Genomic DNA, 12,774 nt, shown 5'->3' with positions numbered 1-12,774 from the left:
CTCAGCTCCTCAAAGTGCTGGGATTACAGGCATGAGCCACTGCGCCCAGCCGAATAAAGCCATCTTTTTAAAAACAAAAGAGCACGTGTTTCCCTAACACACTCAACAATACAGCTATACTCAAATTTTTTAATCTTTCCCAACGTGACAGGCAAAACAGCATCTTCGAGTAATTTTAATTTGCATTTCTCTTACTGTTAGTGAAGATGAGCAACTTTTCATAAGTGTCATTTATAGTTCCTGTTCTGTAAACTCTCTGTATGTATTATAAATTTTTTTCTTCCTTTTCTTTTATTGGGTCTTCGTCTTATTAAATTGTAGGGCCCTTCAAATATTAGCAAAATTAGTCCTTTGAGGTATGAATTGCAAATATCTTCTCAGGTTATTCTCTGTTTATGGTGACATTTACTACCTAGAGTTTTTAACTTTAATATAATCACATTTATAAATGTTTTGTTTTTTGTTTTTTGAGACTGAGTTTCACCCTTGTTGCCTAGGCTGGAGTGTGGTGGCATAATCTCGGCTCACTGTAACCTCTGCCTCCTGGGTCCAAGCGATTCTTATGCCTCACCCTCCCAAGTAGCTGGGACTACAGGCACAAGCCACCATGCCTGGCTAATTTTGTATTTTTAGTAGAGACAGGGTTTCACTATGCTGGCCAGGCTGGTCGTAAACTCCTGACCTCAAGTGATCCACCCGCCTTGGCCTCCCAAAGTGCTGGAATTGCAGGCATGAGCCACCCCACCCAGCCTCTAATTATTGTTATGTCTCTAACTATTGTTGTTTGTGTGTTTGTTCTATGTTGATAATCTTACTTATTTAGATTACTTTCCTTTAAACAAAGAAAACTTCTTCATAATCTACTTTTTCTCTCCATAGATTTGCCTGTTCTGGACATTTCATATAAATGAAATCATACAATATGTGGTCCTTTATGATTGTCTTCACAGTATAATGTTTTTATTGTTTTCTTATACGATATCAGTAGCTGTTGTTTTTATTGCTGAATTATATGGCTATACCACATTTCTACCAAATTCCTTATTGGCTCCAAAACATTAAGATTTCCTAAAAACTTACCTAAAAAGATCAAAAATGGTCAGGTAAGTATAGGCAGTTAAAGCTGCAAAACAACCAAAAAAATGATTAAAATATTACTGACCCCTCTAAAAAAATACAGCAAGTCACCCAAATTATTTCTACCAGGGGTATCTATCACCAAAAAACCTTTTGAGTCACTGGCCAACCTGATATATTGCCAGTTATCTAGTAAATTTGATCAATATATGTAGCCAAAGTTGGTTGGTAGAAAAGCTTACCTCCCAACCTGATTTCTCCATTAGGAAAAATGAAGCAATGAATGTTAAAAAGCCCTGTGACCATTTTTCTGCCTGCTTCTGTAATCTCAGCACTATTTCAAATGTATTGTTTGAATAACAGAACAAAAGAACAATGCATTAAAAAACACAAAAAATTAAGATACAAGAAAAAATTACAGAACTCCCTTTTTAAGGAAAAGCCAACAAACCTAAAAATCTAACTTATAAATTGTATAAACTAAAGTTTTAATCTATTACATTAAAAACAAATCTCCAGCTGGGCGCGGTGGCTCACACCTCTAATCCCAGCACTTTGGAACACCGAGAAGGGCAGATCATGAGGTCAGGAGATCGAAACCATCCTGGCCAACATGGTGAAACCCCATCTCTACTAAAACTACAAAAATTAGCTGGGCCTGGTGGTGTGTGCCTGTAATCCCAGCTACCTGGGAGGCTGAGGCAGGAGAATCGCTTGAACCAGGGAGTCGGAGGATGCAGTGAGCCAAGATTACAGCACTGCACTCCAGCCTGGCAACAGAGTGAGACTCCGTCTCAAAAACAAACAAACAAACAAACAAACAAAAACAAATCTCCAAATAGATTTAATGATTTTTTTTTTTTTTAATAACAGCTTATTTAAAATGAAAATGGCCAGGCATTGTGGCTTACGCCTGTAATCCCAGCACTTTGGGAGGCCGAGGTGGGTAGATCGTTTGAGCTCAGGAGTTTGAGACCAGCCTGGGCAACATGGTGAGACCCCATTTCTACTTTAAAATATATTTTAAAAGGAAAAAAACGTAAAAAAAAAAAAAAAAAAGATACAACGCTAACAAATGAACAAAGTTTTATAGTTTACAAGGAAGTTTTAAATATATTCCCTTATTTAAATCATTTGAGTTAAATACATTTCAGAATATATTCTATATAAGATATACCTTTATTTCCAATGAGAAAAACAAAAGTGAAAATAACAACTCCATAAAAATACAAAGGTGACATACCTATACTATTAGTAGAACTGCACCACATAAGCAGGAAGCCAGTACATATCAAGTTTATTACACCAAAGAGCAGTATCTTCCAGGACTGTGAAAATAAAAATCACTCTTATGTGTACACAAGTGATAAATTTCACAGGGTCTGCTCAAGTTGCTATAATTTATACTCTGATATTCAAAGGAATAAATGTAACTTCCTTCAAAAAGTCTGTGTCACACTTTCCACATCTACCAAAAGTGTCATCAGCTAAGTTATAGTATACAAATTTAAAGGAATAATTCCAGAAGGAGAGTTGTTCAAGAGGAAATAAATTCTGACATAGAAATTCTCAAATAGTTGAGAAAAATATATATACATATGCATTTTGTCTCCATAGGTACATATTATAGAGACAATGATGAAGCAAATGGGGTAAAAGGTAAGCAACTGGTGAATCTGAATAAAGGGCATAATGATGTTCCTAAAAGTTACTAATCTTGTCCAGGTGCAATGGCTCACGCCTGTAATCCCAGCACTTTGGGAGGCCGAGGCGGGTGAAGGTCAGGAGTTCAAGACCAGCCTGGTCAACATGGTGAAATCCCATCTCTACTGAAATAAAAAAATCAGCCAGGCATGGTGGCAGGTGCCTGCAATCCCAGCTACTTGGGAGGCTGAGACAGGAGAATCGCTTGAACCAGGGAAACGGAGGTTGCAGTAAGACGAGATTATGCCACTGCACTCCAGTCTGGGCGACAGAGCGAGACTGTCTCAAAAAAAAAAAAAAGAAAGTACTGACCTTGGCTGTTCAACATCAATCAAGTAAGATGAGAAATAAGGAAAGATCGTGATTTTCGCAACACAGAGGTTTTTGGTTACCTTGTAAAAGCTGTTTACGTAAATTAGTGGGGACCAGTGCCAAACTGGTACGTGTTTAATAGAGATGGGGAGAAGAGAAGGTGAATATAGTGCACTGATAATTCTTTCAAGGAGGTTTGCTACAAAAGGAAGCTGAGAAATGAAGCAGCCCTGAGAGTGGAACTTATAACATATAATTACGATGCAAGAAAGAAGAGAATGATGCAAGAAAAACAATGATGCAAGAAACAGAACAATTATACGGACATCATCTTTCAGCAGGTAACAAGTGAAAGAACTGGCTTTATAGAGGATAACTGAAAGCTTGTCCAGAGAAATAGGAGGGAAGGCAGAGTGATGGCTGATGTGCTAATGACAGGATGTAGAAGTTTTCTTCTGATTACTTCTTTTCCCTTGGTGAAACAGGAAGCAAGATCATTGGGTTAGGGTGAGGATGAAGATGGTATTAGAAGCTTGAGGATAGAAATGAAAGAACATGGTATGAAATAGCCATCTAGGAAATTGGAAAATTGAATGAACGAAGGAAATATAGAATGAAAGAAATACAGGCAGCACTAATGGTCTGTCTGATCATGAATTCAAAGTGAGACCAGTTGCATGGTTTTGTTTCTCTCAGGTTACATTCAGTTGCTTAGATGCAAGTACAGAGTAGAAAGAAAGTGAACTTGGCTGGGCGCAGTGGCTCACGCATGTAATCCCAGCACCTTGGGAGGCCGAGGCGGGCGGATCATGAGGTCAGGAGATCGAAATCATCCTGGCCAACATGGTGAAACCCCATCTCTACTAAAACTACAAAAATTAGCTCGGCCTGGTGGTACGTGTCTGTAATCCCAGCTACTTGGGAGGCTGAGGCAGGAGAATCGCTTGAACTCGGGAGGTGGAGGTTGCAGTGAGCTGAGCTCATGCCACTGCACTCTAGCCTGGGCAGCAGAGCAAGACTCCATCTAAGAACAGAACAGAACAGAACAGAAAAGAAAAGAAAAGAAAAGAAAAGAAAAGAAAAGAAAAGAAAAGAAAAGAAAAGAAAGTGAACTTAATGAAGATTGGGGATTTTCCAGGAATTAAGACACAGGGAAGGGGAGCACAAAAGAGTTGAGAGCATGTAAAAGAAAATGATACTAGCTGGGAGTGGTGGTGTACACCTGCAATCCCAGCTACTCAGGAGGCTGAGGCAGGAGGATCCCTTGAGCCCAGGAGTTCAAGACCAGCCTGGATAATATAGCAAGATTCCATCTCAGAAAAAAAGAACAAAAAGGAGGGAAATGATAATGATGGAGCATAGAATCTAAGCTGGATAAGGAAGCAAATTAAGATAAGGGACTTGAAAAATAGTGAAAATATGGCAGAGTTTCAATTGGACTGCCCACTGGTACTGTTTATTATTGTTTCATTGAAGCTGGCTTTACTTAAAAGTCATCAAATATTTACTGGATGCTTATATTGTACTTCTATAAAAAGGTGAGCAAAATAGAGATAGTCAGTTCCCTAAGAGAATTTATCATTTAGACAACAATGAGAAGCATGAAACACAGTAACTAGAAGGTTTAAATTGGCGGCCTAAAAGGATGGCAATTACATCTTTTTATTTACAGTCTCAAAACATGACATATTTTTCTTGCTCTACATTAAAAATGAGAAAACATGGGCCAGGCGCGGTGGCTCAGGCCTGTAATCCCAGCACTTTGGGAGGTTGAGGTGGGTGGATCACCTGAGGTCAGGAGTTCAAGATCAGCCTGACCAACATGGAGAAACCCCATCTCTACTAAAAATACAAAAAATTAGCCGAGCGTGGTGGCCCATGCCTATAATCCCAGCTACTCCGGAGGCTGAGGCAGGAGAATCGCTTGAACCCAGGAGGCAGAGGTTGCAGTGAGCCCAGATCATGCCATTGCACTCCAGCCTGGGCGACAAGAGTGAAACTCCATCTCAAAAAAAAAAAACAAATAAAAGAGAAAACACGGCTTTAGACTGGATCCATTTAATTTTTTGAAAACTTAATAACCAAAAGCAACCACAAAACCATTTTTCTTTAAAACAGTTCAGAATTAGAATCAAAACTTTAACAGAAGCTTCCTACCAAAGCAAAACAATTTAACACCAAATGACTGCAATTTTACACTAAAAAAACACTTTTCCAACATAGAAAAATGAAAACAGTGTGGTGGGATCAAGAGTGATTTCTATTTGCCTTAAAAATTATCTTTCTTCAATGTTATAATGTTGTTTGTGCAATAATTAAAATTGGGGTTAAGGAATAACTTACCCTTCGGTCAGCTGCTACAAGTCTAAATTCCCGTAACAACTTGCCAAAAAAGGATCTTTGTGGTTTTCGAAAGAGATGAATTGTCCCCTTTCAAACAAACAATATACAAATCAGCATTTAAATATTTAATCATCTTCAGAGTTCCTATGATATGATATAGTGGTTCCTATGATATGGTATGAGATAGTGGTAATAATAACCAATATTTATTAAGTACTCAATATACACCAAGCACTTATTCTAGATATTTTATGTATATTTATGGATTGAATATTCACAATAAACCTATGTGGGTGGAGACAACTTTTAGTAAGTCATCCAAAGTCACAGGGCTAGTAAATGGCTGAGCAGAAATTCAAATCCAGGCTTTTTAGCTCCAGACCACACTCTATTTTTAAATGGATAAGGCAATTTGAACCAAAAAAGAAACAGTTTGCCAAACAGCTCTACTGGAAATTTCTACTGAAAATTCACCTAATTAAAGCTATATATGTGGCTGTGCTTGGGGCTCATGCCTGTTATCCCAGCACTTTGGGAGGCTGAGGCAGAGGGATCACTTGAGGCCAGGAGTTCATGGCGAAACCCCATCTCTACTAAAAATATAAAAATTGGCTGGGTGTGGTGGTGCACACCTGTAATACCAGCTACTCAGGAGGCTGAGGGATGAGAATCTCTTGAGCCTGGGAGGTGGAGTCTGCAGTAAGCCAAGATCGCGCCACTGCACTCTAGCCTGGGTGACAGAATGAGACTGTCTCAAAAAGAAAGCAAATTCAGGCAACTATTACAGTAAAACCCCTGAGATTCTTTCTTAGGCATTCAGTCAAAATATCTGACACCCTGGCTAGTCTCCCTGGACCCTGCTAGTATACAGTTTGGGGATAGTAAAGACAGGGATCACCAATGAGAGAGAAGACAGGGGATTTACCACCCAAGTTTAGGAAATCATATGGGAAAGCCTTAGCAGAAAGGAGAGTTCAAACACATATGAGAAATTAACTTATGAGAAAGGCAGTATCCAATATCAGTGGGAGAAAATATGAGCCAGTCAATAAATGGTATTTTGATCAAGGCAATGTTTCACCCTTACCATACTCCTTACTCTAATATGTTATTATTTTGAAAATTAAAATACAGAATTATAGAGTACTTGATTGAAGAAAGCCTAGATGTATTATTATTAGTATTATTATTTTATTTATTTATTTTTTTTTTTTGAGACGGAGTCTTGCTCTGCCGCCCAGGCTGGAGTGCAGTGGCCTGATCTCAGCTCACTGCAAGCTCCGCCTCCCGGGTTCACGCCATTCTCCTGGCTCAGCCTCCCGAGTAGCTGGGACTACAGGTGCCTGCCTCGTCGCCCGGCTAGTTTTTTTGTATTTTTTAGTAGAGACGGGGTTTCACCGTATTAGCCAGGATGGTCTCGATCTCCTGACCTCGTGATCCACCCGTCTCGGCCTCCCAAAGTGCTGGGATTACAGGCTTGAGCCACCGCGCCCGGCCTAGATGTATTATTTTATAATCTGGGATTTGGGGGAAGCCTTTCTTAATAGGACATAAAAACCAAGAAGTTCTAAAGGAAAAAAAAATTGATTGATTTTACTATAAAATTTCATGGGCGAATGTAATACCCTAAAGGGGGAAAAAAGATTTCAGGTCAAACTGAAAAAAAATTGTAATTCACAACAGACAATAGGCCAATTTTCTCTATACACAACGAGCTTCCACAAATTATTTTTAAGAAGATAAATAACCCAGTTTTAAAAGTTACACATTTATAAAGCTGGCCAAATCAATACCTGCTCATTATTCACATTTGTGACTTTGTACTGTTAATGTGAAATCATGATTTCTGTTGATACTTTAAAAATAAAAATGGTATGCCTCTCCCTATACACAGTCACATCCATCTCTTGAACCTCAGTTCCAGCTGCTTTTGAGGAAGACAGTCTGATTTTAAACATAGGCTACACAGCAAACAGGATATTCACTCTATTGCAGCCTCATCCTGCGGCGAAGGAGTAAATATCCTGTTTGCCGTATTAAAAATCAGACTGTCCCAAATTTGGTGAAAACCATTCCCGTCATTTTTCTATGATGTAGTACTGATAATGAGGCAGAAACTTACGTATGAAGAAGGCAAAAAAACGGTACTTTAAGCGTGTGCTATAATGAATCGAATTTGTGATGTCTACTGGTAAGAACGGGAATAGTGCCAAAAGACCTGTGATTACTAATTGTTTCAGTTATCATTAAAAAATACTTAGCCTTTTTTTATGCTGAAAATTTGGCATGGCCCTATTAATTTTTCTGGTATAGGTTTCCAAAAGCAAAACTCTATATAGCTACTTTTAAAGAGAATATTTTGTCATTCCAAAAGAAAGTATCATTACAGGGGGAAAAAAATCCTTCACAATTTTAAATGGCTCATACACAGTAATTTGATTGCTAAGTGCCACAAACATAAATTTTTTGATATGAATTTTAATGAAATACTTTCCTAGATGGTAAAAGCCACAATCACTATACCAACCTTATTACATTTCTACCTCACTAAAGTTGGTCAATTTGACTCAAACACTGAAGCCCCAGAAAGCAGTGAAACTGAGGTATTAAAAAATTATAAATGTAGGCCGGGCGTGGTGGCTCAAGCCTGTAATCCCAGCACTTTGGGAGGCCGAGGCGGGTGGATCACGAGGTCAAAGATCGAGACCATCCTGGCCAACACGGTGAAACCCCGTCTCTACTAAAAATACAAAAATTAGCCGGGCGTGGTGGTGGGCACCTGTAGTCCCAGCTACTCAGGAGGCTGAGGCCGGAGAATGGTGCGAACCTGGGAGGCGAGGCGTAGCTTGCAGTGAGCTGAGATTGTGCCACTGCACTCCAGCCTGGGTGACAGAGTGAGATTCCGTCTCAAAAAAAAAAAAAAATTATAAATGTAAAAAACTTTCAAATCCAATGCAAGCATGATTTTCCTACATAGCATCTAGAGAGCAATTAAGTGGTTATAAGGAGGGATAACTCATTTCTTCAAAGCTTAGGCATCATTAGTTGCACTATGCTGAGACTCAGGAAAAGCAGGAAAAAAGGCCAAGCACTAGATATTTGGCATAGGAAAAACAACAGCAGAGTGTTGATAATTGTTGCTGCCACGTGACAGGTACAAGGAGGCTCCTATTATGGTCTCTCTACTTCTGTGTATGTATGAAAATTTTCATAATAGAAAGGTGAAAAAAGTAAAAATAAAGCACCAGAAAAATGTTATCATTTTTATATCCAAATAAAGACCACTGTGTGTGTATAACCTTACAGCTAAGCTAATCCAGTTTTAAAAGAATATGCTATTTTCACTTTAGATGTTAATAAATGTTAATATTAATATTTTTTTCTTGGCTGGCCATAGTGGCTCATGCCTGTAATTCCACCACTCTGGGTGGCTGAGTAAGGAGGATCACTTGAGCCCATGTGTTCAAGACCAGCCTAGGCAACATACTGAGACCCTGTCTCTACAAAAAATTGAAAAGAAAAAAATTAGCCAGGCATGGTGGTACACGTCTGTAGTCCCAGCTACTCAGGACGCCAAGGTGGGAGGATTGCGTGAGCCCAGGAAGTCAAAGCTGTAGTGAGCCAGGATCACACTTTACTCCAGCCTGGGCCACAGAGCGAGACCTCATCTCAAAATAAATAAATAAATAAATAAACACACATATGTATAAATATTATACATGTGTATGTACATATGTATATATATTCTTAAGGAATTACGTGTGAGATATTTTGGTTCCAAAGATTTAAAAAAATTCTCCTTAATACTGTTATTTTTGGACATCTTCTGTTTAACCCTAGCCAACTTTAAGTTTCAGGTTAAGAGAATCAACAATGTTTCTAAGAGGCAGAAGGCCACTTCTGATGCCATCCTGACAATGAAAATAAAACAAAAATCCTAATGCTCATATCACTCTTCCCAAAATTATATTGCCTCTCCATTGCTACCAGAATAAACTCCAAATTTTACAACCAGAATTTCCAGGTTTTCAATGACTTAGCCTGTTTCTTTCCAGTCTTACCTCTTTCTCCACATAGAAATCCTCAACTTCAGTTAAACTGGTCTACTCTGTCTCATCACACCGCTCTTGCGTGAAAAAGCCAGATCTGTCTAACTCAAGCTCTTATCCATTATAATGAGAAACAAGTACTAGATTAAGAGTATTAAGAGTGGGGCACAAAGTACTTAGTTTCATGTTTCACTTCTTAAATGAAGTCTTCCTAGATTATTCCAAACTGTAGTGTTTTTTTATGCCACTTATTTTGCATTAATCAAAGTATAGCCTTCAACTTGTTGTGTTGCTTTATAATTTTTTAGTAACTTCACTAATGACAAGGGGTATTTTTCTTTATATTTTGTTTTTATATATTTATATTTTAATATTATATATTTATATTATTTATATTTTCTAAGAAAGCACTGTTTTCACATAGCATATTCTTAATAAACACAAAACCTTTTTCTCAATATTTTATTTTAAAATAACTTATTTTAAAAAATAAACCTTAAAAAAGTTTCCCTGCATGACTAATACTAATACTAATGTTTCAAGCATAAAAATATAGTGCCATAGGTTTTCAGTGCTTTATAAAACAGATGTTTTATTTGTATTTTTCTTTGTATTTTCTAAGAAAGTACTGCTTTCACACAGCATGTTCTTAATAAACACAAAACCTTTTCTCAATATCCTTTAAAATAAACCTTAAATACTGTTTCCCTGCATGACTAATACTTATGTTTCAAGCATGAGGATACAGTGCCATAAGTTTTCAGTGTCTTATAAAACAGATGTTTATTGACAACTTCCTCTGGGCCAGGCACTATACAAAGCTCCGGGAATACCAGAGTGAAACACATAGGTCCTGCTCTCAATGAGCTTACAGTCTAGAAAGTGAGAAAAACAAATAAATACACAATTTTAACACAGTCTGTAAGGATTACAGATGTTGGCAGTAAAAAGCACAAGAGATTCAAGTTTTACTTTATTAAATTAGGGCTGTGAGTTAATGAAGGTGTATAACCTGAAAGACCTCTGAATTTTAAGTCTCTTGTCCCTTTACCTTCAAATCCCTTCAAATCATCAGTATTATAGGCAAGTTTCTATTGTATGTATTCGTTTTGTGCAGCTTTATGTTACAAAACTGGTGTGTGTGTGTATGTATAAAAGCACAAGGTACCACCACAGCACAAAGGAGAAGCAACTAACAGTATACTGGAACATGGGGGAAAGGCTCATGAAAAATAGTTAAGGATATATAAGGGTTATTCTGATAAGGACAGCTGGTAGAGGACAGGGAACAATTCAGGCAGATGGAAGAACATATGCAAAGTTGGTACAAAGGCTCAGTTCATACAGCATGATTTGCAAGCTATTCACTGTGGCTGAAATACGGATGTTACATACGTGTATGCAATTAAAAAAAAAAAAAAAAAAAAAGCCTGTGGCCAGGCACGGTGGCTCACTACTGTAATTCCACCACTTTGGGAGGCAGAGGCAGGAGGATCACCTGAGGTCAGGAGTTCGAGACCAACCTGAACAAGGAGAAACCCTATCTCTACTAAAAATACAAAATTAGCCAGGCGTGGTGGTGCATTCCTGTAATCCCAGCTAATCGGGAAGGTGAGGCACGAGAATCGCATGAACCCGGAAGGCGGAGGTTGTGGTAAGCCGAGATCGCGCCATTGCCCTCCAGCCTGGTCAACAAGAGCGAAACTCCATCTCAAAAACAACAACAACAAAAGAGGCTGTAAAAGTAAGAATCTTGATAATGAGTGGCTTCGCATGCCATGCTAAATAGGACTTTATCTTGAGTGCTACCAAAAAAAAAAAAAAAAAGAAAATTTGAGTAAGGGAGTGATGTGGTCAAATTTTAGAAATATAACTCTGGCTACAAGCTACACAATGGTGAATGTTTTGAAAAAGAGCATAACTGAAGGCTATTTGATCATTAGCCAAAAAGGGTAAACTTTTACCCATTTTCTGTGTGCAAAAGGATTACAGAAAATTTACGTAACATAGTGTGAATAAGACATTTTCCCTACCATATCCACTGACGTAAAAAACTTAGTACAGTGACAAAAGCTTAGGCACAGAAACGTGGTCTCTTTCATACGTAGGTTATCAGTAAGTACTCCATGAATTTTTCTAATAAATGCATTTTCAAAAGGCACACACCAATCTGACACTTGAAATCCCAACCAACTGCTTATTTTTAAATAAAGTTCATAGCTATATATTTGAGCTCTAAAGGTAAACAATGACCAATTCTAACAAATTTGAGAGAAAACACCATATCCCAACAGCCATTACGTCTACTGGGTCTTCCACTAGTTTCTACAAACGCAGAAACAAAGCAGCAATAAGACGTCCTACCAAGGCCGGGCGCGGTGGCTCAAGCCTGTAATCCCAGCACTTTGGGAGGCCGAGACGGGCGGATCACGAGGTCAGGAGATCAAGACCATCCTGGCTAACACGGTGAAACCCCATCTCTACTAAAAATTACAAAAAACTAGCCGGGCGCAGTGGCGGGCGCCTGTAGTCCCAGCTACTCGGAAGGCTGAGGCAGAAGAATGGCCTGAACCCGGGAGGCAGAGGTTGCAGTGAGCTGAGATCTGGCCACTGCACTCCAGTCTGGGTGACAGAGCGAGACTCCGTCTCAAAAAAAAAAAAAAAAAAAAAAAAAAAAAAAAAAAAAAGACGTCCTACCAACACCGTGACTTTCTGTGGTTACTCCGCTTATGAAAGTTGCTGCCGTAATCAGGCTACTTAATATTTAGTAAAGCCAAATTGCAGAGAGAGGCGTCTGCCTTAAAACCCTATTAATAACCTTCTTTATTTCCGCTGGCGTTATCGCCACTCCTCTAAGAATCACTATTAGAGTTGTTGCTGTGGGCTTCTTTTCAGATCTTTTGTTGGTGGTCTAGTTGTTGACGCTGGCAAAGACTTTTATTACATTAAAGAAATCTAGGCACAGGGAAGTCAGAAACTCGCCAGGAGCTGAAAGCTCGGCCTGCAGCGGGGCCTGGATCGTGTGCGCCTGCGGCACAGGTGAGGGACCAAAGGGGACCAGAACTCTGAGGAGAACATTTTGGGAGACAGCCGCTCCAGCCAAGGGGCCCGACTTCAACTTCAATGACCCCTCCTCCGGGTGGCTGAGGGATTTCAAGGCCGCTTAGGGACCAGATAAGATAAACCGAATCAGCTACAGCCGAAACCCTCAGCCCAACAGCCAACTCACCATGATAAGGAGCAGCACAGCTCCCGCCGGAAGCCTTTCTGTGTGCTCGAGTTTTCCCAG

The 12,774-nt window shown here is 39.0% G+C and overlaps 1 protein-coding gene across 3 annotated transcripts in view; it reads right to left on the bottom strand.

Moving 5' to 3' along the window:
- The window catches only part of SLC30A6 (solute carrier family 30 member 6), a 56,575-nt gene extending 43,804 nt beyond the window's left edge, over positions 1 to 12,771 (bottom strand). For 2 of the 3 annotated variants that reach the window (XM_023216399.2, XM_023216400.2), the window contains exons 1-4: positions 12,715 to 12,771; positions 5,437 to 5,523; positions 2,321 to 2,405; positions 1,081 to 1,123 (exon numbers count right to left, since the gene is read on the bottom strand). In XM_023216399.2, coding sequence (XP_023072167.1) covers positions 1,081 to 1,123; positions 2,321 to 2,405; positions 5,437 to 5,523; positions 12,715 to 12,717 — 218 coding nt within the window. In that variant the 5' untranslated portion in view covers positions 12,718 to 12,771. Of the gene's footprint in view, positions 1 to 1,080; positions 1,124 to 2,320; positions 2,406 to 5,436; positions 5,524 to 12,714 lie in introns of those variants that run through there. The other variant, XM_026454754.1, reaches the window with a different exon arrangement.
- Between the last annotated feature and the right edge of the window lie 3 nt (positions 12,772 to 12,774).

This window comes from Piliocolobus tephrosceles, chromosome 15 (assembly GCF_002776525.5).
Source record: "Piliocolobus tephrosceles isolate RC106 chromosome 15, ASM277652v3, whole genome shotgun sequence".
NCBI classification, from domain to species: domain Eukaryota; kingdom Metazoa; phylum Chordata; class Mammalia; order Primates; family Cercopithecidae; genus Piliocolobus; species Piliocolobus tephrosceles.
The sequence above is the reverse complement of the archived record's forward strand: the minus strand, read 5'-3'. Positions and strand labels throughout refer to the sequence as shown.